This window comes from Halichoerus grypus, chromosome 12 (genome assembly GCF_964656455.1).
Source record: "Halichoerus grypus chromosome 12, mHalGry1.hap1.1, whole genome shotgun sequence".
Taxonomy (NCBI): Eukaryota; Metazoa; Chordata; class Mammalia; order Carnivora; family Phocidae; genus Halichoerus; species Halichoerus grypus.
In genome coordinates, this window is record NC_135723.1 from 52,927,092 (window position 1) to 52,955,028 (window position 27,937).

Consider the following 27,937-nt stretch of genomic DNA (forward strand, 5'->3'; position numbering starts at 1 on the left):
ATGGAAGACATAAAACACATAATTTGGTTCACATGAATAAATAAGATGTAATTTAAAATAGTTTCTCTTTACACATTATTATGTATTAGTATATGGCCATTGGAAAATAATGTTATACTATTGAATAAATTACATTTTCCACTGCTTTTTCTCCAAGTTCCAGAATGAAAATTTGAGTAGTAATATAGTTTTATAATTTATCCAGTAATAATGGCAGCTTAAAATAATGGAATTCTTTCTAATACAGTAGATATTAGTATAAAAATCATTAATAGTGTAGAAGAAGGTTATTAATACTGAGGGTCTGGAATTTCAACCTGTCTCCCCTGAGGGAGGTGATTCTCAACCTCCCTCAGAGCCTTCCTTACAACATTCACCCCATCCTTGGCGGAAGCCAAGAATAATACAAAGGTCTCTAGTAACGGTGAAAGGGAGCCAAGGAGCAAATATTTGGAAGAGGCACACCAGTCATGCAATGAACCCTTATTAATGGATTTTCAAAGGTCGCTGTGACTCTGTTCTGGATAGAGACATGCAAATAGGCAACATCCTACCATACTCCTAAACAAATTTAGTAGCTTAGCTTTGGTGTTTCTTTTTGGACTCAGCCTTTTTTTGTGCCTCATCATATTATGGTCAGGGATTCTTCACCCCTCCTATCATATAACTCCTCAGATTTCCCTTACTGCTGGCCTCATAGTTCATTCCCTCCCCTACAGCTCATTTGGATATACTAGCTGCTGAATTGGTCACCACCTTAGAGGATGGAAGCTGAATTGCAGAAGGTTTATTAGGCATTACTAAAGAGTTTTGCTTCCTGATGGGTAAAAAACAGTCAATATTCTGCTTTGTGACTTCTCATATAACTATGTTTAACATGTTACTAACTTACAGTAAGACATTTAGGAAGCCGCCTTCTTTTTTTTTTTTTTTTTGAGAGAGAGAGGAGAGTGCAAGCCAGTGAGCCCAGCAGCCCACATGAGGGGGGGGGGGGGAGAGGGAGAGGGAGAGAGAGAATCTTAAGCAGACTCCATGCTCAGGTCCAAGCCCAAGGCAGGGCTGGATCTCACAACCCTGAGATCATGACCTGAGCAGAAATCAAGAGTCGGACATTCAACTTCTGTAGGAAGCCTTCTTTTTTACCATGTATCTCAACTACTTGGAATTATATTCAGTTTTTCCAGAACTGCAGATGAAGAAAGGGAGCCTGAGAGGATACTTGACTAATTTAATCCATAACACTGCTGAATTAACAAAAGTTAAAGTTATTATATTTGTGTTCCTTTTTTTCTGAAAGGGTTATTTCTGACATTTTCAAATGTCTGGGAGACTCATTTATAATTAATGTTATTAGACAGTATTCCATGTAAGGTGACAATTTTAATCTTTTAGTAAAAAGACTTGTTAATCATTTTTGCTGCTCTATAACTAAGAAATAACTTAGAAATAACTTCAGAAAGTGTTAAATGTCTTTTTTTCTGCTTCTCACCTCCTTTGTCTCAGACACATATTAATAAAAATGTTAATTCATTTAGCACTTATTTTGCACTAACACGGTGCTGAGCATATTGTTTATGTTATCTCATTTAGTCTTCACCATAACCCATGTTATAAATAAGGAAGCTGAAACTTAGAGACCTCAGATTCATTTACGCACGGTCACTGAGATAATACAAATATCAGTCAAGATCCACACCTAAGCTATCCAATACCAGAATCCATTGCTGTGCTTTAATCTGATGCTGCGCTGGCTGCTTCCATTTATTACTACTGACCCTGAATTAGACGATGTGCTGGACCCTCCACATATCGTAGCTCATTAACTCTCCCTATCAACTTGACAGAGTCAACATCATCATAGCCATCCAGGATGGATGAAGTGGAGAGGAAGGGTAAACATCTTGCCCGGGACTTGATTCTCAGAGCTCCAGCTTGCCCCCTACACCACAGTTTTCATACTGACTGAGTACCGGCTGCTTTTCAGAAAGCCAGTGAATGCAAGTGATTTTGGTGACACTGAAGGAAAGCTAAATTAAGAGTCATTTAAAAAAATAGCTTTAAACATATTCAGCTCTGAAGTCTTCCCAAAATAATTATTATTCTAAATGTTTTGAACACTTAAAAATGTACTTCTTAAGCCCAAGTTTATACAGTAGTCCTAATTTTGCATGATACTGAATCCTATATCTAATGAAAAACAAATCTAGACTAACCCCCAAATCTACTACCTTTTGTCACAGAGGTTTAACAGCACAATAGCTAAAGTCAAATGGAGAGGCCATCTAAACCAAAACCATCCTTTTAAGGGAATTAGTATTTATTTAGTTTCATGGAAATCACTGATTTGTAATTATGAGAATAATAACAGTAATTCTAATATGGCTCACCTAAAGCATATAATAATACTTTTCACCTTATTTACTTTTTTTTCTCCGCTTAACACTACATAAAACATAACTTCTAAAATTAATTAAAGAGATAAGGCCAGTTTAGAGAAATGTCTTTCACTAAGCACCACTGAGTTTTATTAACATGCACAATCAGAAAAGTAAAGGAAATGTCAACTAGGTAGAATGCACCTAGAAAGTTTTAAGTCGTGTTTTAAGTCCAGGTGCAGTTGAGTTTTTAAAAATATTGTTACAACTTTAAAAACTAACAAAATGCCTGATTTCAGCTTATTGCTCTTTTAACTGTTTTAAATTGTAAATGCCGTAACAACAGTAATGACTTCAATAATAACTTTAGAATAGACTTAATTCGAAGGTTTCTCATGCTCAAAGAAAAATAGCCAGGGAATGATCTCTGCCAACAATATTTAGTTTATTTTTTTCCTTTAAGTTGAAAGCAGAGGTTGCACATAGAAACACCTGGGCTGGCACTGCTTTTATAGTGACTCTGAAAATGAACTCTGAAAAAAAATATGGTTTGCAAAAGTGACACAGTAAAAACCAAACATGATGAAAATATTTATATAGAATGTTCCCATTAAATGACATGTTTCAGTTCAATCATATTCTCTATTAGCTTATAAAAATTTTTACTATGAGGTTGTTTTATGAAGAGAATCTTAAACACTTCTTCTTTTGGTCCCTATTTATGCACATTACTAAAATTCTCTCATATACCTTTACACGATTCTCTCTAACTGCAGTTGCTCCCAGTGAGTCCTTCTTACCTCCTCTTCCCTTCTGACATTTAGAAGCTATTTCCCACAAGTCACCGCGAAGGTGTTGGTGAATAAGAAAAATGTGAAAGGAATCCTCTTGCCCTTAAATACTTAGCAGCTGTCTTGGCACATTGCTTTCCCTTCTCCCTTTTGCCCCTGAAATGCCTGTTATCTCTGTTAATTATTTTCAGAGTTTAGAGAAACAATATGTAATGGGTTAGACAGAGGGGGAGTTAGAGATGAAAAGGAGTGACGTCACCGGAACAGGACAGCGGCGGAGAGGGCGCGTTCTGCTAGTGAGATGCAAGACACAAAAGATAAAACATTTAAAAGATAATATGCTTCATGGAGGAAAGGGGAAGGGGCTTCATAAATGGCCATTAATCCACAGTTCTCCTGTCAACAGTGGTTTATTAAAACATCTGTTAAACACTTGTAATTTTAACAAATCTGCCTCAAAGTGGCTGGAATTTTCTCTTAAAACAGATTTCTTTCTCAGGTTTAAAAAAAAAAATGTGTTCTTTTAAATTTAAAAATCCAATTGACCTTCTTAATGAGCTTCTGACCAAACTAGAACTTTTTAGATTTAAATTTTGTGTACTTTTCGTCAACGTGACTTCCTGTTTTTGAAAAGGGGAAAGAGATTAAGAAGGCTCCAAAAGCTGCTTACATTTTGGACTGTTCTTTAAATATTGATTTTATGTGAGTTAAGTATAAACTAGTTAAAAAACATATGGATTAAATTTTCCTTAAAATATGGTTGTTAAAATTAAGGGGGAATGCTTGGCAAACTGATTATTTTTTTGTCAAAAAAAAATATTTCAAAAGTAGTTGTTGCCATTAAAAAAATATTCCCAGTACAACTAGATTTACCCATCCTTGACTTGTTCTCTTTAATTTAGTAGCATTATGGAAACTGTCATAAATCTATTTTAAGAGTATACATAGTATTAGGAGCAAGGCATAAGAATTTATCTGGCAGAATTTATATTTTGGGAATTGATTTTCTATTACTTTAAAATTATATTAAGAATTGCCCTGGGCAGAATTTTTCTTATGCAAATCCATGTGGTAATACTTCTTTAACCTCTTCATAAATTAGTTTCATATCACATTAAATGAAGTTCATGGAAATTTGATTTGTTTCTACCAGAACAATAATAGATTATATAGAAATAAAACATATTTGTTATGGTTACTATCTTAGTCCATTCAGGCTGCTGTAACAAAACTCCTTAAACTGTGTGACTTATAAACAATAAAAATTTATTCCTTACAGTTCTAGAGTTTGCTAAGTCTAAGATCAAGGCACTGGCAGATTCGGGATCTGGTGAGAGCCTCCTTTCTAGTTCATACAAGATACCTTCTAGCTGTAATGTTTTCACCACCTCACGTGGTGGAAGGGGCAAGGTGGCTTTCTCCACTGGCCCTCTTTTGTAAGGGCACTAATCCCATTCATGAGGACTCCACCTTCATGATCTAATCATCTCCCAAAGGCCCACTTCCTAACACCATCACCTTGGAGGTTAGGATTTCAACATGTGAATTTGGAGAGGAGGGCACAGATAATCAGATCCTAGCAGTTACTCATGTGAGTGATAGTATTTTTAAACCCAAGGCTATATCTTATATCTATGTATGTAAGTTTAATATGTGGGTCTCAGAACTTAGGCTATACGGGAAAGTCTAGTTAAATTAGCTCTTTTACTAAGTTCACAGAGTTTGCCAAAATACAGAAATGTTAACCAAGATGGTTTAGCAAAATTTCCCCTTAAAGAAAACACAATTAGCATTGGAGGGTGAAAGGAGGAGTAAAAACTAGTTATTTGAACTTGAATCACATGATACTAATTAAGCTCAGTCACCTGATCCTAATTTGCAACTTAGCTAATGCAACTAAGCAACAGTGAACAGGTGAGGACCACTGTGGGTGAAGTTTGACATCATCCCTCCTAGAAGTGTCTAGTTATGAAGTTGTTATTTGAGATCACTTTAATTTCTGGAAGAGCATTTATAGAAGGATAAAATATCAAGTACCATGTCTAACTATATAACTTTAGATACCAGTCCATAGTTGGCTGATTTCTCATATTTACTAAATTGTATACCCGTTCTCCTACTCTTCCCCAGCTTTCTCATTAACAGAAAGAATGTCACAGTTGGCTGTGCGTAAGTTCTATCAAAGTAAAACAGATTTATAATATATCACATGACCAAAAGGTTAAGTATACTGATAAGTTGAGAGATCTGTATACATCTTATATAAGCTATTGGAAATAAAAATCATGATAATTGCTATTAGTTTTGAGCACCTACTATATGTAAGAAGCTGCACTAAATAGATCACATATGATCGGTATCTTGCATACGATTGCTTGCAATCATGGAAGGCAGAAACCATTGGCATGTTACAGAGGATGGACCTGAGATAGAATTTTTATCATAAAGTGACAACCTGGGATTTGAATACAGGGTTTTCTGCTTCTAAACAAAGTTTATACTATATCATGTTATATATTGAATATCTATGTATTTATGTTTATACATGCATATATTTGCATTTCAGCACTTGTATTAAATTTCAGAATATGATTGTCACTAATGTGTCTCTATTTCTGAATAGTACATTATCTTTCAGTTATAGAACTGTGAGGCCAAAGTTAGGTGCTGAACATACTTTGCACAATGTTGAATCAGCCCTCTTCATTTTTCTGAGTTAAAGGTTTTTATGGGGCTTTTGTCTAGAAAATATCCTTAATATATTGATGTTGATCTTATTTTTTTAAGGAATTTAAATGCCTCCAATAAAACCATAATCCTTCCAAACACACTACATTTTTATGTCAGTCATATGGTTTTCCTCATAATGGATGTTTGGGTATGTGTGGGATTGAGCTACTATATTTCACTCCCTTCTTTTTTTTATTATCGTTTGCAGGAACATCCCTCACTAGGCCAACTTTCTGAAAAGTTAATAGACAACAACATTAATGTCATCTTTGCAGTTCAAGGAAAACAGTTTCATTGGTATAAGGTACGTTAACTCCCAAAAAATAAAAATTAAAATGTTTGCATCGGTAGTTGAAATTAGAATACTTCTTTAGATCCCCAGGTAAGGATTCTAGAGTTATTGTACTTTGTACAATCTGAATTTAATAATGTATTAACTAATGTATACCACACAGTGTCTTAAATTAGCACTTACATATACGTTCTATCTGTGTAACACCTTGAACCAGGTGTGGGGACTGATACTTAGTGTGGTACTGACTGTGACAGTAATGGAGAAGACTTTTATAGGTAAAAAGTAGTTCACATTCCAACTACACCTTTCATGTCTGGATTTCTGTTTCTATTCTGGTCCATGAGCATATTCTTATAATAGATTGGGTTGGGGAACATCAGCTTAGTTTTCAACAGTAACAACATACCTAGATTTGGTCTAGGTGATCCAGTAAAGGAACAAGAGGAGCCAGCAAAGTGGCTGACCCAGTCAGAGCTTTGCTACATAAGAATAATACCGGTTTTGTCCACAATCCTTCAGGCTAGATGAGACCCACAAACAGAAGAGATGTTTGCAGACATGTCACTCTGGCAGCATCGTGGGACCCATTTCCAACAAAAAACTGCTTCTGGGACCCCGTTGTCGTATTCTTTTTGCAGTCTTCTAGGGTCCTTTTTCCAGGAAGAATACCCACTCCATGAAGCTTCCACTTGTGACAATGATTTTTTTTTCTCCATTCTGGGCCAACATGTCCTAAAGGTCACTCCACAGAACATTAGTTCTGCAAAATATTTACATATGTTACATGAGAAAAGGGTTTTGTAATTTTAAAATGTTGGAAATGCTGCAACAAATACTGCTAAATTATTTCCAAGACTTCTCTGAACCTTTACAAATGTGCATTTTGATTATCTAAGTGGAAGAAACCATATGCAGAACTTGCCCTCAGAATCCTTTTGATAACTATGTTCCATGGAATATGGACAATACTTTGGGAAATCCTGGTCTGTACTTTGATTGGGTTTTTAGGTCAATGTATAATTTGTGCACCCATACACGCTCACTCACATATACATACATACTCCCATTTCAGGTGTATGTGGTCTGGTGCCCTACTTGGTTTCTTATATTTTTCTTGTATCTTATATTTTTTCATTCATGTAATGGCTCACCTTCCACTTATAACTCTAAGAATTTTTAATATTTGTTGATTACTGAGCCACTGTATACTACTGTCATTAAGTAAATATTATTGGTATGTTTTCTAGGACCTTCTACCCCTCTTGCCTGGCACCATTGCTGGTGAAATAGAATCAAAGGCTGCAAACCTCAATAATTTGGTAGTAGAAGCCTATCAGGTATGTATATATTACACACAATTTTTTCATATAAACTTTTTTAAATTTTATTTTATTATGTTATGTTAATCACCATACATCATTAGTTTTTTTCTTCTCATCGTAATTTATTTTTTCTTTTTTTGCTGTGAATTGTGTAAGACATTAGTTTTTGATGTAGTGTTCCATGATTCATTGTTTGCATATAACACCCAGTGCTCCATTCAATACGTGCCCTCTTTAATACCCATCACCAGGCTAACCCTTCCCCCTACCCCCCTCCCCTCTAGAACCCTCAGTTTGTTTCTCAGAGTCCATAGTCTCTCGTGGTCCATCTCCCCCTCCGATTTCCCCCCCTTCATTTTTCCCTTCCTACTATCTTCTTCTTCTTTTTTTTTAACATATAATGTATTATTTGTTTCAAAGGTACAGGTCTGTGTAAACTTTTAACCCCAGTTTCTATGGCAAGATACAAATTAGTGCCCTATCATCTTGAGAGGAATGGTGGGCAGAAAATTAGGTTAAAAATTAACATGAATTTAGCCCTGGTTCTATCACTAACTAGCCATGTAACCTTGGGAAATTCACTTGAGCTTTCTTTACTTCACCATCTCATTGACAGTAAACTCAAGTTGGGCTAGAGGCTATCTAAATTTTCTTCTAAACCAAATGTTCCATTAGTCACCAAATCATGGCTATAAAACATACTTTATTATCAGAAATGTCACAATTTCCTATGTCATAAAGATAAAGAAATCCACACTATTTAAAGCAGCAAACTGTCTTCTGAAAATGAACTATCTGGGATATAGAGATTACTGAGAGGACTCTGTTGGGGTCTCCTAGATTAATCACTTGATTGTTTAATCAGTTATTTTAGCAGTGTTATCAAACTAGTTTGATTAAAACAATCACCTTAAGAGGTATACTATTTTATTGAATTGACAGTTGTATGCTGTCCCTAGTCTATGAAGAGTGAGTGCCAAATGCAAAGATTTATAGAAACATCAGCTCTCTCAGCGTAGGTCATTCTTGGATAGAATAATCACTGTTAAAATGTTGTAATAATTGTGATTGTTACTTTAATACCACCCAGAAACAGTTACTTTCCATACGTGACCTCATTTAATCCACACAGCCAATCCATAAGGAAGATGTTAGTACTCCCATTTTGTATTTATAAAACCTCAAAGAAGCTAAGCAAGCTAACCAAAGGTCAAACAAGCAAAAGGATCAGGACCAGAACCCAGGTCTTTCTTAACTCTAGGCCTCAGGTGCTTCCTTCTGTGTGATAACACTTGTTTTTCTTTCTTTCTTTTTTTTTTTTTTTTACAAACTATCCAAAAGTATGCTTTACTCTACCTTGAACTTATGGACCACTGATTAAGTCTCACTTCCCAAATTCTCTGGTTCTCTTTCTTACACAGTAGAGATGAATAGTGTACACAGTAGCCCAAGCATTGTGAACAACCTCAGGCTTCTCTTATTTTCTCTGTGTAACATCTGCCTTCTACTTGAGCACAAAAGGGAAAGTCAGGAAGTAGACATGGGATAGAAAATGAAGGACTTGTTTAAACTTTATTCTTTTAAAAGAAAAATAAATCTTGTGAGTTGTTTTTTTTTTTTTTTTTTGCCAAGGAATTGTTCTATATCTGAAAACTATGTTGGATGAAATAAGGAAGACCATCTTTATTTTTGTTTGTCACTGTTACAAAAGAACATTAGGACTGGGGGGAGCTTCTTATCAAGGAAGATGAAACGTGTACAGTTCATTCCCATCTGCAGTTTGTTCCCAGGAATAATCAAAATAAGGAGGGAATGTGCAGTGTTAGAAATCACCATGGTTTTTATTTTTATAGTATGAACCCATTTATTACTCCAAACAAGGAACATAAATTGACAAACTTGCCTGTGTGTCAGACTGTACTAATGGAAAGGGAACCAGCAGCATTTGGTTTTATGTTCTTTATTTGCCCAGGATAGGTAGTCAATGCTTTGGCTAACTGCAGTTCTGATTAATCTTAAACAATGGGAAAATACTAGCAAATCCAGTAAGACTTACTCTGGCTAATTAATCTCCTTAAGTTGAGATTCTGTTATTTTACATATATGTATATTTTCAACATTCTTCTGAAATTTTATTTTGTCTTCACAGTCCAACAGAAATAATTCACAATTCATCGAAGAAAAATAATAAAAAAATTTCATTCTAACTTCTAATTTTTTGCATTTCCTTTTTAAGAATTTTATAAAATCACATACAAATTTAGTGCATGGTGAATGTGACTGCATTTTATTTTTTATTAAATTAAATAAAAATCATGACAAAAAAATTAAGCTGAAATTAAGAAATGAAAAGTAAATTATATTGAATACAAACAGAATTATACATCAAAAAAATAAATTCTGCCTCTGTACTGGTTAGATATTAAAAAGGAAACTTAATATTGTGTTTGGAGCCTAATTTCTAAATCTCAAAACTGGGCAAAATTTTAGATATTTGTCTTCACACCCTGCTTAAGTGAAAAACATTAGGGTAACAAGGTTAACTTTTTAAGAGAAAAAACTTCAGAAGGGCAAACTGAGACACTCATTGTATTAGGAATTTCCTTCTGATCTGTCAAACCATCACCCTATCAACACCATTTATATACCATTACAAGTTTCTGTTGGTTTGCTGAGAATGTTCAATTAAGTGATTACAATGGATGAGCTCTCTGGGAGATTTAAAAATGTGGCTAACACAGTCTTATCTAATCCAAATAAAATTTACTAATTTGAAGAAGTATCTTGTTCTAGATTTACCACCATGGTCAACTATCAGGCAGTAAGCACACAACTCTTTATCGATTATACAGTTGAAGATGAAAATTTACTCAAGTAAAAAATTAGAAGCCATTAGAAAATATTTTTTCTTCATATCCTGCTACTCACTCTTTCCTTAGGTATATACTTCATCTTTTTTGTTTACAAATATAAGTTAAGGATTTTTGCATGTGGTAGACTGTTTTATGAGATGAAATACACACAGATCTTCAGTATATATTTAATGTAGCTAGAAATGTTGGAACCAGAGACTGTGCTGGAAGAAATCTGTGTGTGCTTGATACATAAGTTTTACATAGGTATTTTTTGAGTAATTGAAAAAATGAATGAATGAGTGAATGATTTTCTGTCTAGTAAGTGGTCCCATTTCAGTATTAAGGGTTAGAACAAATTTGACACAAGCAAGCCCCAGGGACTTGGCAAAAATTGTAGGCCACTCCTTTTTTTTTTTTTTCTGTTATGTTAGTCACCATTCTTGGAGAATTTACAGGACCATATCAGGCAGGTAATTCTTATGCCTACAGTATAGAAATGCCCTCCCCAAAATTTACCTTTCAATGCTGTATCACTAAGGTATTTTAGCTTTCATGATAGCCTAAAGTGTTTGAAATGGAAATGTTTATTTAATAGCTGTAAATGTCAGAAATGTGTTCCAGATTTTAAGCTGTTAAGATTTACCCTTTGTGACAATATAGGTGTTCTCAACGTTTTATTTAAATTTTGTCCCAAAATATAAATATTGTTGGATTTAAAATGACTATTTTTGTAACAGGCTGAGTGAGAAATATCTTTAAAGTCGTCAAAATGCACAGTCATGGAAATATGTGAAAAAATAGAACAATTTAAATGCAGATGGTCTAATCCCTCAGTATTTCTTATGTATCTCAAATATAATTGGGTCATTATGTGGAAACACTACATTTATTTATCCTTTTGTAGAGACAGACTTTGATTTAGTTAAAAATTAAATCTAGAATGGTTTAATAAGCTTGCCTCTGTTTAATTGCTTACATTTGAAACTTTTGTGATATACAATCAAAAAATGATGTCTCTGCAGAAACTCATTTCAGAAGTGAAAGTTCAGGTGGAAAACCAGGTAAAAGGCGTCTATTTTAATATTACTGCCATCTGTCCAGATGGGACCCGAAAACCAGGCACAGACGGATGTGGAAATGTGACAAGCAATGACGAAGTATGTGGGTGTACATTCTTCCCATTTAAAATAAATTAAGTTGTCTGGCATGTTTTCTCACAGAAAAATCAAACCATTCTGGAAAACTTTATTTACTACTGACTCCAAGGATCTTATGTATACACTTCAAAGTAATTTTTATTATCTCTTTCCAAAGTTCCTATTTGTTTTAACTCCACTGACTGTTCTCTCAAACTCTCAAGTTAAATAAATACATACTATTTTAAATACTTATTTAATAATAATAACTTCAGGGGCACCTGGGTGGCTCAGTCGGTTAAGCGTCTGCCTTCGGCTCAGGTCATGGTCCCAGAGTCCTGGGATCGAGCCCCGCATCGGGCTCCCTGCTCAGCGGGAAGCCTGCTTCTCCCTCTCCCACTCCCCCTGCTTGTGTTCCCTCTCTCGCTGTCTCTCTCTCTCTCTCAAATAAATAAATAAAATCTTTAAAAATAATAATAATAATAACTTTAAACTTAGGGGTCACCACTGTATATCAGTAAAGCACATCTCTTCAAACAAGCAGTGTCTTGTTGATGATGATGCCTTTTTGGTTTCAAATCTGAAAATTCTCAGAATAAATTTGAAATCAACGGTAATAAGCCACAGAAAAGAATGCGAGTGATGGAGCAGTTGATAAAGGCTAAGAATTCCAAAATCTTTCACTGTGTTATTATTGTCCCAATACACTCATAATGATCTAGGAAGAGGTAGGGGATTTTATTAAAAACAATAAAAAAGAAGTGTCATTTAACTAAAAGGGGATAAAATGTGGGGAAAAAAGAGCCCAAATTATTGCAGTGTTAGGAAATAGGACAAGGAGAGATAGGGATTCTCCCGGTATCGGCACAATAGAGAGTAAACACACAGAAATATGCTTTTAAAGGGAATTCTTATTAGATGCAGTGATTTTCAGTGAGCCATTTACCTTTTGAGGCATCAGTTGCCTCATTTTTAAATGATCTGTTCAGACTAGAAGATTTCTAATCCCTCTTCTTTTCACCTCTAAAGTTCTATGCTGTATTCTTCCCCCTTGGACAGTTTAGAACCTGCGGGTAGTATAGTTGCTCTCACGAGCTGTCTATTTGAAATCAATTATTGCTAGTATCGAATTCTGTAGGTCCTTGCATAATCACTTCATGGATTTTGTTCCCAAGACATTACATACCAGTTTATAAAATATATATATTTGATTTCCATTACAGATAAACTTTGTGCTAGGAAAAGTTTTTGAGAAAGGGTTAGCCTCTTAGTAAGTTCTTTCTTTCAAAATCAATTTTGGCAGAATGGTTTTCCTTACTTACCTTTTTTATTTTTTCTCCTTTGTCTATAATCCCTTTTCCCCCCTCACTTTCAACTAAGTAGTATAAACAGTTCGACTTTCAGGAAGAGTCATGTGACCTCTTAATTATATAAACCCCAAGTTTTGCTCTATTAATATCGGCAATGACCACATTATCCTACATATCTGTTAATCCTTAACATTCTTTTTTTTTTTCTTAAAGATTTTATTCACTTATTTGACAGAGAGAGACACAGCAAGAGAGGGAACACAAGCAGGGGGAGCGGGAGAGGGAGAAGCAGGCTTCCTGCCGAGCAGCGAGCCCAATGTGGGGCTCAATCCCAGGACCCTGGGATCATGACCTGAGCTGAAGGTGGATGCTTAACGAATGAGCCACCCAGGCGCTCCAATCCTTAACATTCTTAAAGACAAAAAGCCAACTGCATTAATTTTAATACTGTGAAGCTGATTCTAATTTCTGATGCATATATGTAATATATAAGCCTAAAGTTAGATTTTTCATATCTTGTGTGTGTGTGTGTGTGTGCATGTGTGTGTGTATTTGTGCTAGGCCTTTTGGTCAGAGTGGAGATATATATATATATATATATGTATATATATATAGATATAGATATAGATATATAGATAGATATCCATCCCAACAAAAAAGGCTACCACAAATTATTTTTAAGTTTTAATGGATCTCAGTCTAAAATGGAAAAATCCTACAATCTTATTTGCCACCGTACCTGAAGATCATAAGGTAGGCTAACAAATACAAAAGACACATTAAACCAATAATGTCCTGCAAAAAGAAAAAAAGAGAGAGAAAAAGGTAAAACTTGGCAGGATCTGTCCTTTCACAAGGGAAATAAACTCCTGCCAACCCAGATCTTTAGTTGTGGGCTCACATCTCCTGAGACAAATGTATGACCTTGTATTGAGATCTTAAGATCTGAAAGAGTCTGGGGCACCTGGGTGGCTCAGTCTTTGGGCATCTGCCTTTGGCTCGGGTCATGATCCCAGAGTCCTGGGATCAAGCCCCGCATCAGGCTCCCTGCTCAGTGGGAAGCCTGCTTCTCCCTCTCCCACTCTCCTCCCTGCTTGTGTTTCCTCTCTCACTATGTCTCTCTCTGTCAAATAAATAAAATCTTTAAAAAAAAGATCTGAAAGAGTCCTAAATCTTTTTCCCTTAAGTAACATCAGAGAAAGCTTCATGTTTTCCTTCATTAATACCATATATAAACTAAAATTGAACCCTGAAACTTTACTTGGGCCCCTAGGAAATAGGAACAAAAATAAGAATTGTTCATCTGAACATCCTATCTCATGGTTTTAAACCAGGAGAGCAATAGTCCTTTATTTTAGTTTATTTGATCTCGCCCTTGTGCGAAATATTCAATAACCCCACATTTTAGGACTTAATTCAGAAGATGATCTATTCTCTCTCAAGTTTGCTAAGAAATCAATGGAGGACATTTCAAATAGGCTTGAACCCATATCCATTTAATGGTACAATATAGACAAGTAGCAGTCATTGCTTCCTTTAACTCTCTAGTTCATTAATTAGGAAATAAATTAAAAAGGGATGTTACATCTACCTATGAAAGACTGCACGTGTAATTTACAAAGTATTATAAATTTCTATAAGATGGTACATTATTGATTCAGAATATCATTAACAGATATAATAGTGATGATAAAAATAATCAGGACATATAAATATGTTTTCTTTCCCTCCCCCCATTTAGGTTCTTTTCAATGTAACAGTTACAATGAAAAAGTGTGACGTCACAGGAGGAAAGAGCTATGCAATAATCAAACCTATTGGTTTCAATGAAACCACTAAAATTCATATACACAGAAACTGCAGCTGTCAGTGTGATGATGGGAGAGCACCTAAACGAAAGTGTGTCGATGAAGTTTTTCTAGATGCCAAGTGTTTCCAGTGTAATGAGAATAAATGTCATTTTGATGAAGATCAGTTTCCTTCTGAGAGTTGCAAGTCACACAAGGATCAACCTGTTTGCAGTGGTCGAGGAGTTTGTGTTTGTGGGAAATGTCTATGTCACAAAATTAAGCTTGGAAAAGTGTATGGAAAATACTGTGAAAAGGATGACTTCTCTTGTCCGTATCACCATGGAAATCTGTGCGCTGGTAGGTTTAAATAAATATATACATGCAGTTTTTACTAGTTACTGTTAAACTGGCATATATATTAAAGTATCTTTAAATCACATCTTTATAATTACCAATCCTGAATCTGAACTTAATATTCAAAGGTTCAAAGTCCATGAAATTAGGGCATGGCAACAGATTTATGGCACATGATTCTGCTGTTTATATTTTAAATTATTTTGTACAGGAAGTACTTCAAAATAAAAACCAAAAATTAAGTGCTATTCTCAAGTATGCCTTGATCTATATACCCAGAAAAGGAAATTACTGATGATGTCTGGCAGGTTTTCTATAATCAGAGTATTCTTGTAGAAAGACCTGATTCATTCTCGTAAGTGGTCACTCCCTCCAGTTTGCTCAGAGGACAGTGAGCTATAAAAACATAGTTTCCATTCATTGGAAAATTCTTAATGCACTATTATAGATGGTATTATAAATTTGTAATAACTTAAACCTTTCCAGTGTATTTTTGGAACAGCGCCAGCAACGAAATTATCAAAGGACAGCATTCTCCAAGAAAATGCTGGTTTCAAAAGTAATCTAGAAGATTAGTACCAGAGGCCACACGCAGACAACGTTTAAAAATGAAATAATTTAAAACAAAAATATCAAAAGTACTTTTTGGCTAATTCAGTTTACTGCCACCTAGAGGTTAGATTCTAGAAAATCTGTGCAACATTTGAAATTTAATACAAAATATTGTTTTTAAATGAATTAATTTTTCTGTGACATTGTGCTAAATCCACTTATTGTTAAAACAGCTTTTTAATGTTTGCATTTTGGTAAGCAAATATTAATTAGATTACCGATGAACTGAAATATTTCACTGCCATAACCATATGGAAAGTAACAAACCTATACAAATTTTCTATTCTTGTATAAACTAGAAATTTGCCCTATATTACGTAAATATGCAATGGAAAATTGCCTTTTTATTCTGTTATAGACATAAACCATTTTACATGCCAAACATTTATTCTGCTGTACCTGGTATCATTGGTAGAATGGATTATAGATGACTTAAGAACAAACTAGCAATTATCTTCTAATTTTTAGAGCTAATCCTATTTGGAACAGGGAAGAGGAAGAATTCTGATATCCCACAGCTTTTGATCTCTCAAAGAAGCTTGAAATACATTAAGAATCCCGGTCTCTATTTATAGTTAAATATCAAAAGCCAATGTACTAGCCCTTCTATATGACTAGACTGCTGGCCCACAGGCGGTTGAGAATCTGCTTTGAATTATTTGTGTATAAATTATAGTGCAAACTGTAGGCTGACAATATTTTCTTCACTAGTCTCCTTTGAGAATAAAAACACACGTTCACAGGTCAGCGGGCTAGGATTAGGTGTGCGGCTTGTGTATAGGGAACCGGGTCTGGCAGGCATTTGTTTGGCCTGGATCTCATTAGTTTTACATTTAGCAATTGAGTTGATCCAACAGTAGCTTCTATGGAACAGTAACCCTGTGAGGTGCTCCTCAATAAAGGGAGGGAGGGAAGGAGAGAGGGAGGAAGCCAGGAAGCAAGAGAAGGAAGGAAGGAAGGAAAAGTCTGTGGCCACATAAGCTTGAGAAACACTATGTAACCCTGTAATATATAATCACTCTTGAAGATTTCGAATTCACATAAGCATATTAAATTTTAGATGCCTCCTGCAGTCTAAAATCCATTTAAGTACATATGACCAGTGTTTCCCCTCAACTCATTTGTCTGCCTGCCCCCAAGCCCAACACACAAGTGTACATTTGCACACACACACACACACACTTACACGCATACCCCACTTGCTTTCTCTCATTTATGACCTAATAACAGCTCATAGCACACTGTAGGACGTGCCCTTCTAACCTGTTAATGTCCTGAAGATGGGAAAGGATTAGTTCAACTTGCCCAGAGATCTTGTCTTTAAAATGGCACTAGCAGCACTGAAGGACTAGAAGGGTTTGCCTCACAGACCCAAATTACCCCAGGCCCTTAGCAATAACGAGAGACCACGAGAATAAATCATGGAAGCTATTCATCAAATACCCCTGTTTTTCAGATCTTAAAACAGACAATTAACATTACTTCAGCCTTTGAGGCTTTTTTATATTTGTGTGTTTTTCATTCAAACCGGAAGGGCCAGTGACCTTCGAGTGGCCAGGCAGCCGGAGCAGCAGAGCCGATGTCACAACCATCAGCACAACGTCTAGCCTCAGGAGAGTCCCTACAACCGAACAGCTTTGAAAATAGGCCCTCCTAAACCCTAGCATTGTTCTTGTCAGGCGAATAGAAAATGATGCTGTTCCCACTCACTGGACGGTCGGTGTGTTTCCACGGAGGGGGAGGGGAATTCAGGTCTGGAAACACGGCACGGAGTCAGCGGCCCCAGTAACTTAGGTCCTGGAGTGTCTGTTGCAGGGCATGGAGAGTGTGAAGCGGGCAGATGCCAGTGCTTCAGTGGCTGGGAAGGGGATCGCTGTCAGTGCCCGTCGGCCTCAGCCCAGCACTGTGTCAGTCCGAAGGGCCAAGTGTGCAGTGGAAGAGGTACGTGTGTATGTGGCAGGTGTGAATGCACGGATCCCAGGAGCATCGGCCGCTTCTGTGAACACTGCCCCACGTGTCACACAGCCTGCGGTGAAAACTGGTACGTGTTCTGGACCTCCAAACATACACACAGCAGTCCTTCAGTAGTGCTGGGCGCGTCCTTTTTCCATTTTGCCTTCCTTAGTCTTAGATGTTGCTGGATCTTCTCTACCAGGTAAATTGTTACCATCATGCTAAAAAAAGAACCGAATGGGGAATTTAGGAATTAGAAGACTTAGATTCGAACTCTTGGCCACTAGATAGCTGTGAAAACATCAGAATTGATCTAGGCATTCACTCCCTTAGCTTTTTTGAAATAGGTTTGTTTTTTTGGACCATCACATTTTTTTTTATTATTATGTTATGTTAATCACCATACATTACATCATTAGTTTTTGATGTAGTGCTCCATGAAATAGTTTTGTTGTTTTAAAGCATAATATTCAGTGTTTATTGTTTTTTCCCCAGCTTTATTGAGATAGAGCTGACATATAACCTTGTTTACACAAGGCTTAAGGTGTGCAACAGGGTGATTAAAATAATAATGAGGATTATAATAATAATAATACCTGATATAGTTCTGTGACAGAATTAAGTTAGATGATTCATGTAAAACAAAAACAACCCAACCTTTGTACTTACTTGGTGCATAATAATCCTAGAATAAATGTTAGCTATTATTATGGGGTTTCTTTTATTTTTTTTATTTTTTGTTATTTTTTTTTAATTATTTTAAAAATAAAGAATGACAGTGGCCCTGAAGCACCTCTAGAAATAAGCGGTGGATGAGTAAGAGGTGATATGTTAAATGAAGGTGGCATTGTTGTTTTTTGTCAGTAACTAATTTCCCAGGAACAGTTTGAGCCTGCTCAAAGATCACTACTCTACATATTACTGTGCCTTCCAATTTGTCTTATTCAAAATTTTTAAGACATTTACTTTCTCAGATTGGTAGCTCAAGTAAAAATTTTAAAATTATATATAGCAATTTATGTAACTCTCTTGGAAATGCAGTACTTAAACATAATGTTGGAGTTATTTCTAATGAACCCAACTGAAACTTGAACTGTGTATTCATTGCTAAACTTTTCTATAGTATAACATTTATCCTCTAAAATATTTTTACGAGTTTTATTTGTGATGAAAGCATCTTATGCGTTTCCTATTTTCTTCTCAATAAAGAAAATTCATTATTTTGATTTTATACATTATTAAAATATTTTTAGTGGTTAGAATATAATTTCGCCATGTAAATTCAGCCAGTATTACAAATAAACGTCATGGCTTTCTTTCCCAGTTTTACAAGGCGGCTGTCCTAAGGCAGCACTACTCTATTTTGATATTTTATTTCTTGCAGAAAATACTGTAGGCTACAACCTTTTCAAAGGTTAAATGTTTCATTTCTTTTCGTCCTTACAGGAATTGTGTGCAATGCCTTCACCCTTACAACCTGTCTCAAGCTATACTTGATCGTTGTAAAACCTCATGTGCTCTCATGGAACAGCATTATATGGACCAAACATCAGGTAAACCAAAGCTCAAAAAGCACTGAAGAGTATCTGCAGAGAATCACATTCCCCTAAAGGGCCCATAATCAATCATCCTAAAGAAAGGACTAACTGCTTCAGTGTTCTCAGTCTTCCAGAGGTGGTACTCTATAACAAGCAGCTGAGTATATTTGCCATGGTTTGGCTGAACTGTTACATCTCCCATCCAACTAGCCAGCTAAATTCTCATGCTGTGCCCCGCTGTGGCAGTACACCAGGCAGAATTACTACAGAGGCCTCAGTGAGCCAAGAGTAGACATTTCCTCCGTAGAGTCCATTTCATCCTTACACATAAACTATGGCGCCATACTTACCTTTCATAACCCAGACTTGCTTCCAGCTACAACGTTCCTCATGTAAAACCAAAATTCACTTTTATGTTTCAGGTGAAGCCAAAAATCCTAAGTAGCATTGATCTGCTTTCGCAAAATATGTAACTTAAAAAGGGCCATTCCTTTCTGGTATTTTTTCATTCTGATGTAAATACAATTTAGGGGTGAATGATTATAAAGGCGGCATAATGGAAAAGGCATGAAACTTTTAGTCTGAACACCTTGGCTTAACGCATGTCCCTTGACACTATGATAGATAAGAAATACCAGCCCTCTTACAAAATTTCCCTGAGCCTCAGTTTCTTCATCTGTAATAGAGATAATAATACCAAACTCAAGGAGCTGTAGGAGATTAAATGAGCCAGTGAATATGAAAGAAATATGTGAATTAAAAGATGACACGCAGATGGGAGAAACATGTAAAAGCTGTGTTCAAAGACAATTTTAAGACAAAAACTCATTAGAAGCCAAAAGCCAGTACGCCACTTTGCTCAGGTGTTAGGGTTAAAGTACACATGAATTAGAAATTAAGCTTGAAATTATGTCTTCTTTGAAAACATTTCTACTGCTACTATTATTTCTAGTCTCTCCTCAAACCTGTAATTCCAGCTCTTAGACTGCACAGAAGAATAAACTTTCTCCAGTTTTGTTTCCTTCTTCCCTTGCATCCACACTGATCTTAGCCCATAATGAATTTGGCTTTGATAAGAGCCCATGTGCTGCCAGCTGGGGCTGCAGCAATCACTCCAGAAAGCCAAGTGCCTTTTCTAATAAATAGAGCCCTTTCTGTCAACATGTCATTTATTATGTTAAGTAAACAAACCTACTCTGACCTAAGTGTGGTTACAAAAAGTATTCCCTTAAAGCTCCTTAGGAAAAGCCCTTGCTTGACCTAGACTAAGATGAGAGGCATGGCCAGGGCTAAATGTTTGTCTATCCAAAATGACATTCTAAAATGCATGCAGATTTGAGCCTGAAGATGTCCTCTATCCTAACCCATTGGAAATATTTGTAAAATTTATTGGTAGCTAGGGGGCTCCCCTCCCCTTCACAACTATGGTGGAAGGAGAGGGAAAGAGCATTTGTTAGCCACCTCTATTATCTATCCACTCAATCACACTTAAAGGGTGTTGTTCCAGTCTTCTGGCTAAGCTCCTCCTAGGCAAGAAGCCAATAAGTGGGATCAAGCCACGTGTCCCCTTTAAGGATCTGCTTTAGCTGATTGACTAGTTCTAAGTCAGCCAAGGGAAATGACAGTCTGTCAGGATGAAAGGCATGCTTGTCACAAACCTGAAGGTCACTGTGGAAGACTCCAAGGACACCACCTTTGAATAAAGTATCTTGGATTCTCTCTGTGTGAGAGACCAGTAACAACAGGAGACTTGTGCTTGCTTTTGGTGTTTCTATTCCAATTAGTAGTCCTTTGGACTCTCTTTAGCCTTTCTTTCAAGGAACCTTATCACTGACCAAAGAAAACTGGGCTTAAAATGTTCCCACTTGGAGAGGAGCCCTTGCCTCATTTCTGAGTTCTTGGCTTATTCAAAAGCATGCTTGGTCATCCCTGCGAATTCAGACACAAATTACCCACGTTTAGGTGACTGCTCTTCTAAATCTTGGCAGGTCCCCCTCCCAAAAGGCCCTCTCAGGGAGACCTTTGGGCATTTAAGTGAAGTCCCCAAAGTCTGGAGAACAGGCAGAAAACACATGCCTCTTTAAGCCAGGAGGTAATTTTGTGTATCTGGGGCAGCTAGTGAATTCTGTGGAATACTGGCATATTGTGCAATGTTCCTCTTAGATTAGGGTAATACTTCTGGCATCCACAGAGCCTGTAGACTTTCCAGCTAGGGTTTGCCAAAGGTCTGGTGTTAAAACAGAGACCTTGTATGCTCCTCCTCTTAATGCAGCATTTTCCTTTTCCAGCGAGTAATTATTTGTCCTTGAAAAAAAATATACAGTGGAATTTTTAGAAGCAAAATATGACAGATTTGGTTGACAAGTAAAAACTAAATTAATAAAAATTGAGGAAAAGAGATTTGCATATTGTCCTGAGCTGGACACTCTTATTCCCTGGAGAGGCTACATGTAATATTAATGGAAATGTACACTACACTTTCAAAGGAAATACTTATTCATCTATTAGAATGGTACTGATTTTAGCTTCTGCAGTTGTTTACTTTATTTTCCATTACTGCTGTGCAATGAATGAAGAGCAAGCATAACAAGAGAAACATATGCTGATACACAGAGCTGTTAAATAATTTTTAAATCCCATTTTCCACTTAGTGATCAACAATGCACACCACAAAAACTGCTCCTTTCTGTCACAGATAAAATTTTATTTTGTTAAGGAATTTGGGCACATTCCAGCTAATACAATTAAAGAATCAAGCTGCAAAGAAATAATATTTTTGAATACTTTAATTGTGGCTATTCTCCAAAACAGGGTTTTCCCTTGGAAATATTTTAATAATAAATGTTTAATAAAAATTACAGAGTTACTTTTTGAACCAGTAGTAATGACATTCTTCTGTTTTGAAAATGTAGATTTGCAAATATCTCTGGTCCTATTAATTGAGATGGAGAACATTGTTTGCTTGTTAGAATCCTTTGATTTACTCATTCCAGTTTTTAATCCATTATTTGTTTGCTTTATTACAGAATGTTTCTCTAGCCCAAGCTATTTAAGAATATTTTTCATCATCTTCATAGTTACATTCTTGATTGGGTTGCTTAAAGTCCTTATCATTAGACAGGTGATACTACAATGGAATAGTAATAAAATTAAGTCCTCGGCAGATTACAGGGTGTCGGCCGCAAAAAAGGTCAGTGAATTCTAAAAAAGAATTACTATCAGTATGTCATTGTCTACTTCCAATATTTAGACTGTTAAGTAATAATATTTTTTCTCCATCAAGGACAAGTTGATTCTGCAAAGTGTTTGCACAAGAGCAGTAACCTACCGACGTGAGAAGCCTGAAGAAATAAAAATGGATATCAGCAAATTAAATGCTCACGAAACTTTCAGGTGCAACTTCTAAAAAGATAAAAAGTACTTTATGGGAAACTGGATTTTTAATATTTGCTCCTAAAAATATATAATTTTAGAAGTCACAGGAGGAGACAAACTGTTCTAGATCATGCTGGTTGCTGGTTGTCCACTTGAATGAAGACTGACAAACATCCTCATCATCATGTGACTCACATCGCTGCTGAATTTTTCAGAGAAAAATGTGTCTTACTACTGTTTGAGACTAGTGTCATTGTAGCACTTTACTGTAATATATAACTTATTTAGATCAGCATAGAATGTAGATCATCTGAAGAGCACTGATTACACTTTACAGGTACCTGCCATTCCTATGCTTCCCAGAGAGAGACAATGCTGTGTCACTACAAGGGTACAGTAATCCCTGCACCAAACGTGTGGATGAAAAAAATAAAAGGCAGTTATACTACTGTTGCCAAACACTTCAACAACTGGCAGTGAATAGACAAGAACATCTAGATGAATAAATGGTTAGTGTTTCACTTATTCAAGAGGTTAATAGATAAAACCTTAATTTTGAGGGATATTGCTTTTGAAACTGTGTAGTGTTATGCATGTGTTTGTTTTCTGCTTCTTACAAGATACTAATTTCAACATTCTCTCTTTGCCTTTATATTTTTTCTTTCTTACAGGATAAGTTTATATATGTCACAGATGACTGGATTAAATAAGTGCTAAGTTACTACTGCTATAAAAACCTAATAATACAATGTCACTTTATTAGAATACTGATTTTAAAAGCTGAATGTTTAATAAGGGACACTGTAAAGTACCATCAAAATCGAACAGCTTCGTTGTGTACAGATGTGGAGTCTTACATATCTTCTTACCTGATAAACTGGATGCTTCACCATTTCATTTGTCTAATCATCAGGTTGAAGATCACAAGGTGTTTAGAAACTCTGCCTCAAAGTGCCACATTTTTTAGTGAGTTCTCTCAGATATTTACTCCAAGTAGATATTAGCATTTTTCTAATTAAAAGCTATATTATGCTATATTATTTTCACCCCTCAGTGCAGCATAAAGAGTTCTTTCCCTGAATCACCTCAACCGTACTCACCAGAATTTAAAAATATACAATTGGAGGAGGATAGACAATATCTTAGAAATAAGCTAATTCATCCTTTTACTTAGTCAGGGAACTGAGGCTCAGAAAGTTTAAATGATATCTTAAAAAACGCCCAAGTGATTAAGTGGCAGCATTTGAAGAGAACTTCTATCTTCTTATTGCCAGGTGTGTTCATTGCACCATATCATGCTACCTCTTGATTCTTTAAAATATTTGATTGGAAGTATTTTTAAATGTGATTTACTGGAGTCTTGAGTATGACATGAGAAAATTTCAAAGCAAAGCAGAAAAGAGTAACTCAAACTGAATTCCATGACTGGCTTCCATTCTTTCCTGCTAATCAGCTTCTAAGAGAATGCTGCATGGCCTAACTACAGGGAAATCCATTCACACCACAGCCTGTGAGTTGTGCAGTGCTCAGCCTGAGAGCTTGATTCAGAGGCCCTGAGCTTTTATCTTCCCCCATGGAAACTTCTTCACAATTACCATATCCCTACAGACTTATTCAGTCTGATTTTGTTGGCTATAAGTCCAATAGCCCTGTGTGTAGTACAGAGCTTTGCCTATGAAAACAAAGTAATTTGTTTAAAATGTTTTCTTATAATTAACTTCCCAAATTTGTCTTCCAGCACTTGAAGAAAGGCCAGATATTTGCATTTTAATGAAGACAAACTCCCACCCCATATCTTACCCCAAAGAGGATTTTAAAACATATAATAAGTTGTTCTGGAGCAAACAAGCACAGCAGCTCCATTAACTGTCCCCTACAGCCAAGCAATTATGATGCTAAGTTGAACTGTATTTCCTTCCCCTAATGAGATTGGGGACACTGACATAATTCAGTACTGTGACTCACTTGTGTAAGATACCTTTGATGACCAAGAATAACGTAAAGATCATACTTTGCAGGCTGCCTGTCACACACAGTATCCATTTTAAAAAGAAAAATTGGATACCTGATAGCTCTCCAAAAGGAAAAAGTGGAAAACATCCATTCATTAAAATGCTGACAATTTAAAAAATGAACATTATAATGTTCATAAGCTAATCTCCATGTGGAATGAATTATCCAAAGGAGCATAATCAAATGAAACCCTTAAAAATCAAGGGTTTATATTTTTATGCTCTCATTAGTTTGCACTAATATAATGGACCAAGGCTGTTATCATAGGAAAAGACAAACTTCCTGATAGGCACTTCCATGCTTGATGATGACTGTAGTTATGCTTGTGATGTCTTGTGCTTTCTTTTTTTACTTAAAGACCTGATTCTTAAAGATTTTAGAGCTTATATTTTACTTGAATAATGGATATTTTCCTGTAAAATGGCTTATGAGAAGAGAATTAATATTTGACTAGTTAGAATTAATTAAAAGGTAAGGGAAAACAGGGTATTCTTATTCTTAGTTTAAATAATTTATGTAAATAGAGTCTATTTTCAACTAACATGACCACAGGAGCCTTTTGAGATTCATGATATTAAAACAAATAATGAAATGTTAAGTAGTTAACACAGAACTTGAACAACACTTTTGGTACGATAGCATTTTGTGCTCTAAAGTATGTAATGATTTAGAAATGTGCCATATACACACTACAATATAACTGTATGCCTTCTACTTCTCTGGGAACATCTTTACACCACAGGGTACATGGATTTACAAACATTTGATATCTTCTTTGGAAACTTATTAAAATGTATGAAATCATAGACATTCTCTGCAAGACTCAAAAATTCACTTAAAAATCTGATTATGTACTGAATGTTCAATATAGCTTTAGTTTATAAGGATACAAAAATCTAAGGTTAACAGAGTAGATTTCTTTGGAGGCAGATTTTTCAAAACTTAAAATTGGTAGATGCATCAAATACAACACTTCACAAAAGGAAAAATTCCAAATTTTTAAAAAACATTATCCCTTTAAAATAATCCCACTAAATATATTCTTATGTATGACAACAGATATCCATGAGACACTGAAATATGATTATGATGAACTATAAACATTTTTCTCCATAGAATTATATTCCTTCTGGTTACATGGTATAGTAAATTAGACTCAATGGCTTTTCCTTCCTTCCTTGCTCCTGGTTTTCCTACTCACGTTTCCTCAGATTGCCCTAAAACTCTAAGCTCAATAAGGCTTATTGTGAAAAAGAACTCAATGTAATGGTATAATGAAGTTCTCCATTTCCAAACATCTCTTAATGATTTCAAAATTTATCATGTAACTGAACCAAGACATACACATTAAAAACTAAGAATTTAAAATTGTCACAGCCATTTGAGCTTCTCAGGTCTAAAGGGTTGGAGATCTGTATCTTTAGTAAAAGTATTGCGTGAAATATAGCTATTTGGGAGTTCAATCATGTGCATATTGTATTGTTTTATATACTCAATATTTAATTTACAACTATCCTTATTTATATTGACCTTAAGAACTCCATTTCATACAATGCAAACTGAGATATATTTTCAGAGAAGTATAGAGCTAGCATTCTTTCAGATCATTTCCTTTTTCTTTTATAATTACTGTATGGCAATTTTATTATGGATAACTGATTATACATATTCATATTTTATTGATTCTAAGATATCTGCTTCTCAATTTCACATTTCTAACATTGTGATATATCTTGCAGTCACTGGCATCTTAGATGCAGTGTTTGAAGTTGCACTTGAATAAGTATTACACTAATTCACCTTTAAATGCTCACGGGGATAGGAACATTCCTTTTCTTATAAGTATTTGAGAACCCGTTTATGATAACATGTGAGGCCAATTTTCAGTATAACTGAATCACATACAACTCATCATGGAGCCTGTCTGATTATGAGCTCAGATCCTGCAGACCTTTAGGTTATAAAAGCTCTTCATCTTCCTATGTATACTTTGTGCTAGTGGCTACGATTTCAGCAAACCTAACTTAACTGACAAGAATGGGTGGGTTTCTCCCAGTTTTGCTAACAAATTTTTAATCTTTCTATTCCTTTCTAAAGAATACTTTCATATGATCATCTCACTTTTAAACAGAATTAACTGGAAAAATATATGAGACCATCACAATTAGATTTTGTAGCATCTTGTATGTCTTATGTCAATGACAGATGAAAAATATGATACAAGCAATCAGTACTGTAGGGAAAAAAACTTTCCCTTCAAGTCCTCTCATTTTTTTATACTTCTTTCTCATTTCTGCTCTTTTGTTTGACTTTTTTCTTTGGCTTTGATGAATTTACCTTCAAGCCCATATAATGACTGTCATAAAACTGCATATTTAAGTTATTTGAATTATATGAAACAATTGTTCAGCTATCTGGGCAGCTGTTAATGAAATACCTGAGAGTAATAACACTACTCTTTTATCTACCTGGCATACTTCCCTGCATAAAATCTACCTTTGTAAGCTAACTCTATTAATCAGATTTCCAACCTCTATGACCTATTTCAGTTAAAATTATTTAATCCAACAATATTAAAAAAAAAAAAACTGCAGTTATCAAGGATGGAAAATGTGTGATTTGTGTAAAGAACATTTACTAACTTTACACTGTACCACAGATAAATGTGATTTTGATAAGAATTCCCCATAATGACAAAATTTATGGTACATAAATTTTATTAAGAATGTTGGATATGAAATATTTTAATTCTAAATTATAAGAAAATATAAATTTGCACATAATATAGAAATTCATTTTGTGTATATTTAACATAACTTTAAAACTATTTTACACTTACCAGCTACTTCATTAAAGTTTTTTAAACATCTGCAAAAATAATTTAGAAATGTTTTTAAATTATCAGTAATATAACCTTATTTGTTTCATTTAACAAGTCCTGTTTTTGTAAAAAATAAAATTAATATAGAGTGTATTTTTAAATTAAAATATTTGAATTTAAAATAGCTCTTATGAAAGAAAGAAATTCTCATTAAACAAGTTTCTTATTATTTCTGGCTTTGAATTATACATAGTTAAATTGCCTTAAATGACACAGAAAATTGGGGAATAAGATAATTTCAGAAACTATACTATGAACATGTTCATGTAATTCTGATTGACTACTAACTTCTGTTTTATGTATTTATTAAAGAGCTGACACTGTAGTTTGTTGTGAGATGTTTATTTTTCTAACAGAGCTTATAATAGTTATGACAAGGCATTTAATTAATGCATCATTCTGTTTAAAAGTAGGTATTAATCAGTATGAAATTTTATGTTTTAAAATAAAAATGTAAAGATCTAAGAATACACAGAATGCTTCTTTGTTTACCATTTGTGTTACATGACCCTCAGAGCTGCCAGAAAATAGCACATTTTCATACAAGGAAATGTAATATCATCCATACATTGTCATTGGTAGAGGACATTACATAATTCCAAAAAGC

At 35.1% G+C, this 27,937-nt stretch overlaps 1 protein-coding gene across 2 annotated transcripts in view; it reads left to right on the forward strand.

Annotated features, from left to right (window-relative positions):
- The window catches only part of ITGB8 (integrin subunit beta 8), a 77,255-nt gene extending 49,448 nt beyond the window's left edge, over positions 1–27,807 (forward strand). For both annotated transcript variants that reach the window (XM_036113147.2, XM_036113149.2), the window contains 8 exons: positions 6,105–6,200; positions 7,439–7,528; positions 11,391–11,525; positions 14,556–14,961; positions 17,386–17,611; positions 18,970–19,076; positions 22,088–22,251; positions 22,345–27,807. In XM_036113147.2, the coding sequence (XP_035969040.1) occupies positions 6,105–6,200; positions 7,439–7,528; positions 11,391–11,525; positions 14,556–14,961; positions 17,386–17,611; positions 18,970–19,076; positions 22,088–22,251; positions 22,345–22,467 (1,347 nt within the window). In that variant the 3' untranslated portion in view covers positions 22,468–27,807. The remainder of the gene's footprint in view (positions 1–6,104; positions 6,201–7,438; positions 7,529–11,390; positions 11,526–14,555; positions 14,962–17,385; positions 17,612–18,969; positions 19,077–22,087; positions 22,252–22,344) is intronic.
- Positions 27,808–27,937: the final 130 nt, after the last annotated feature.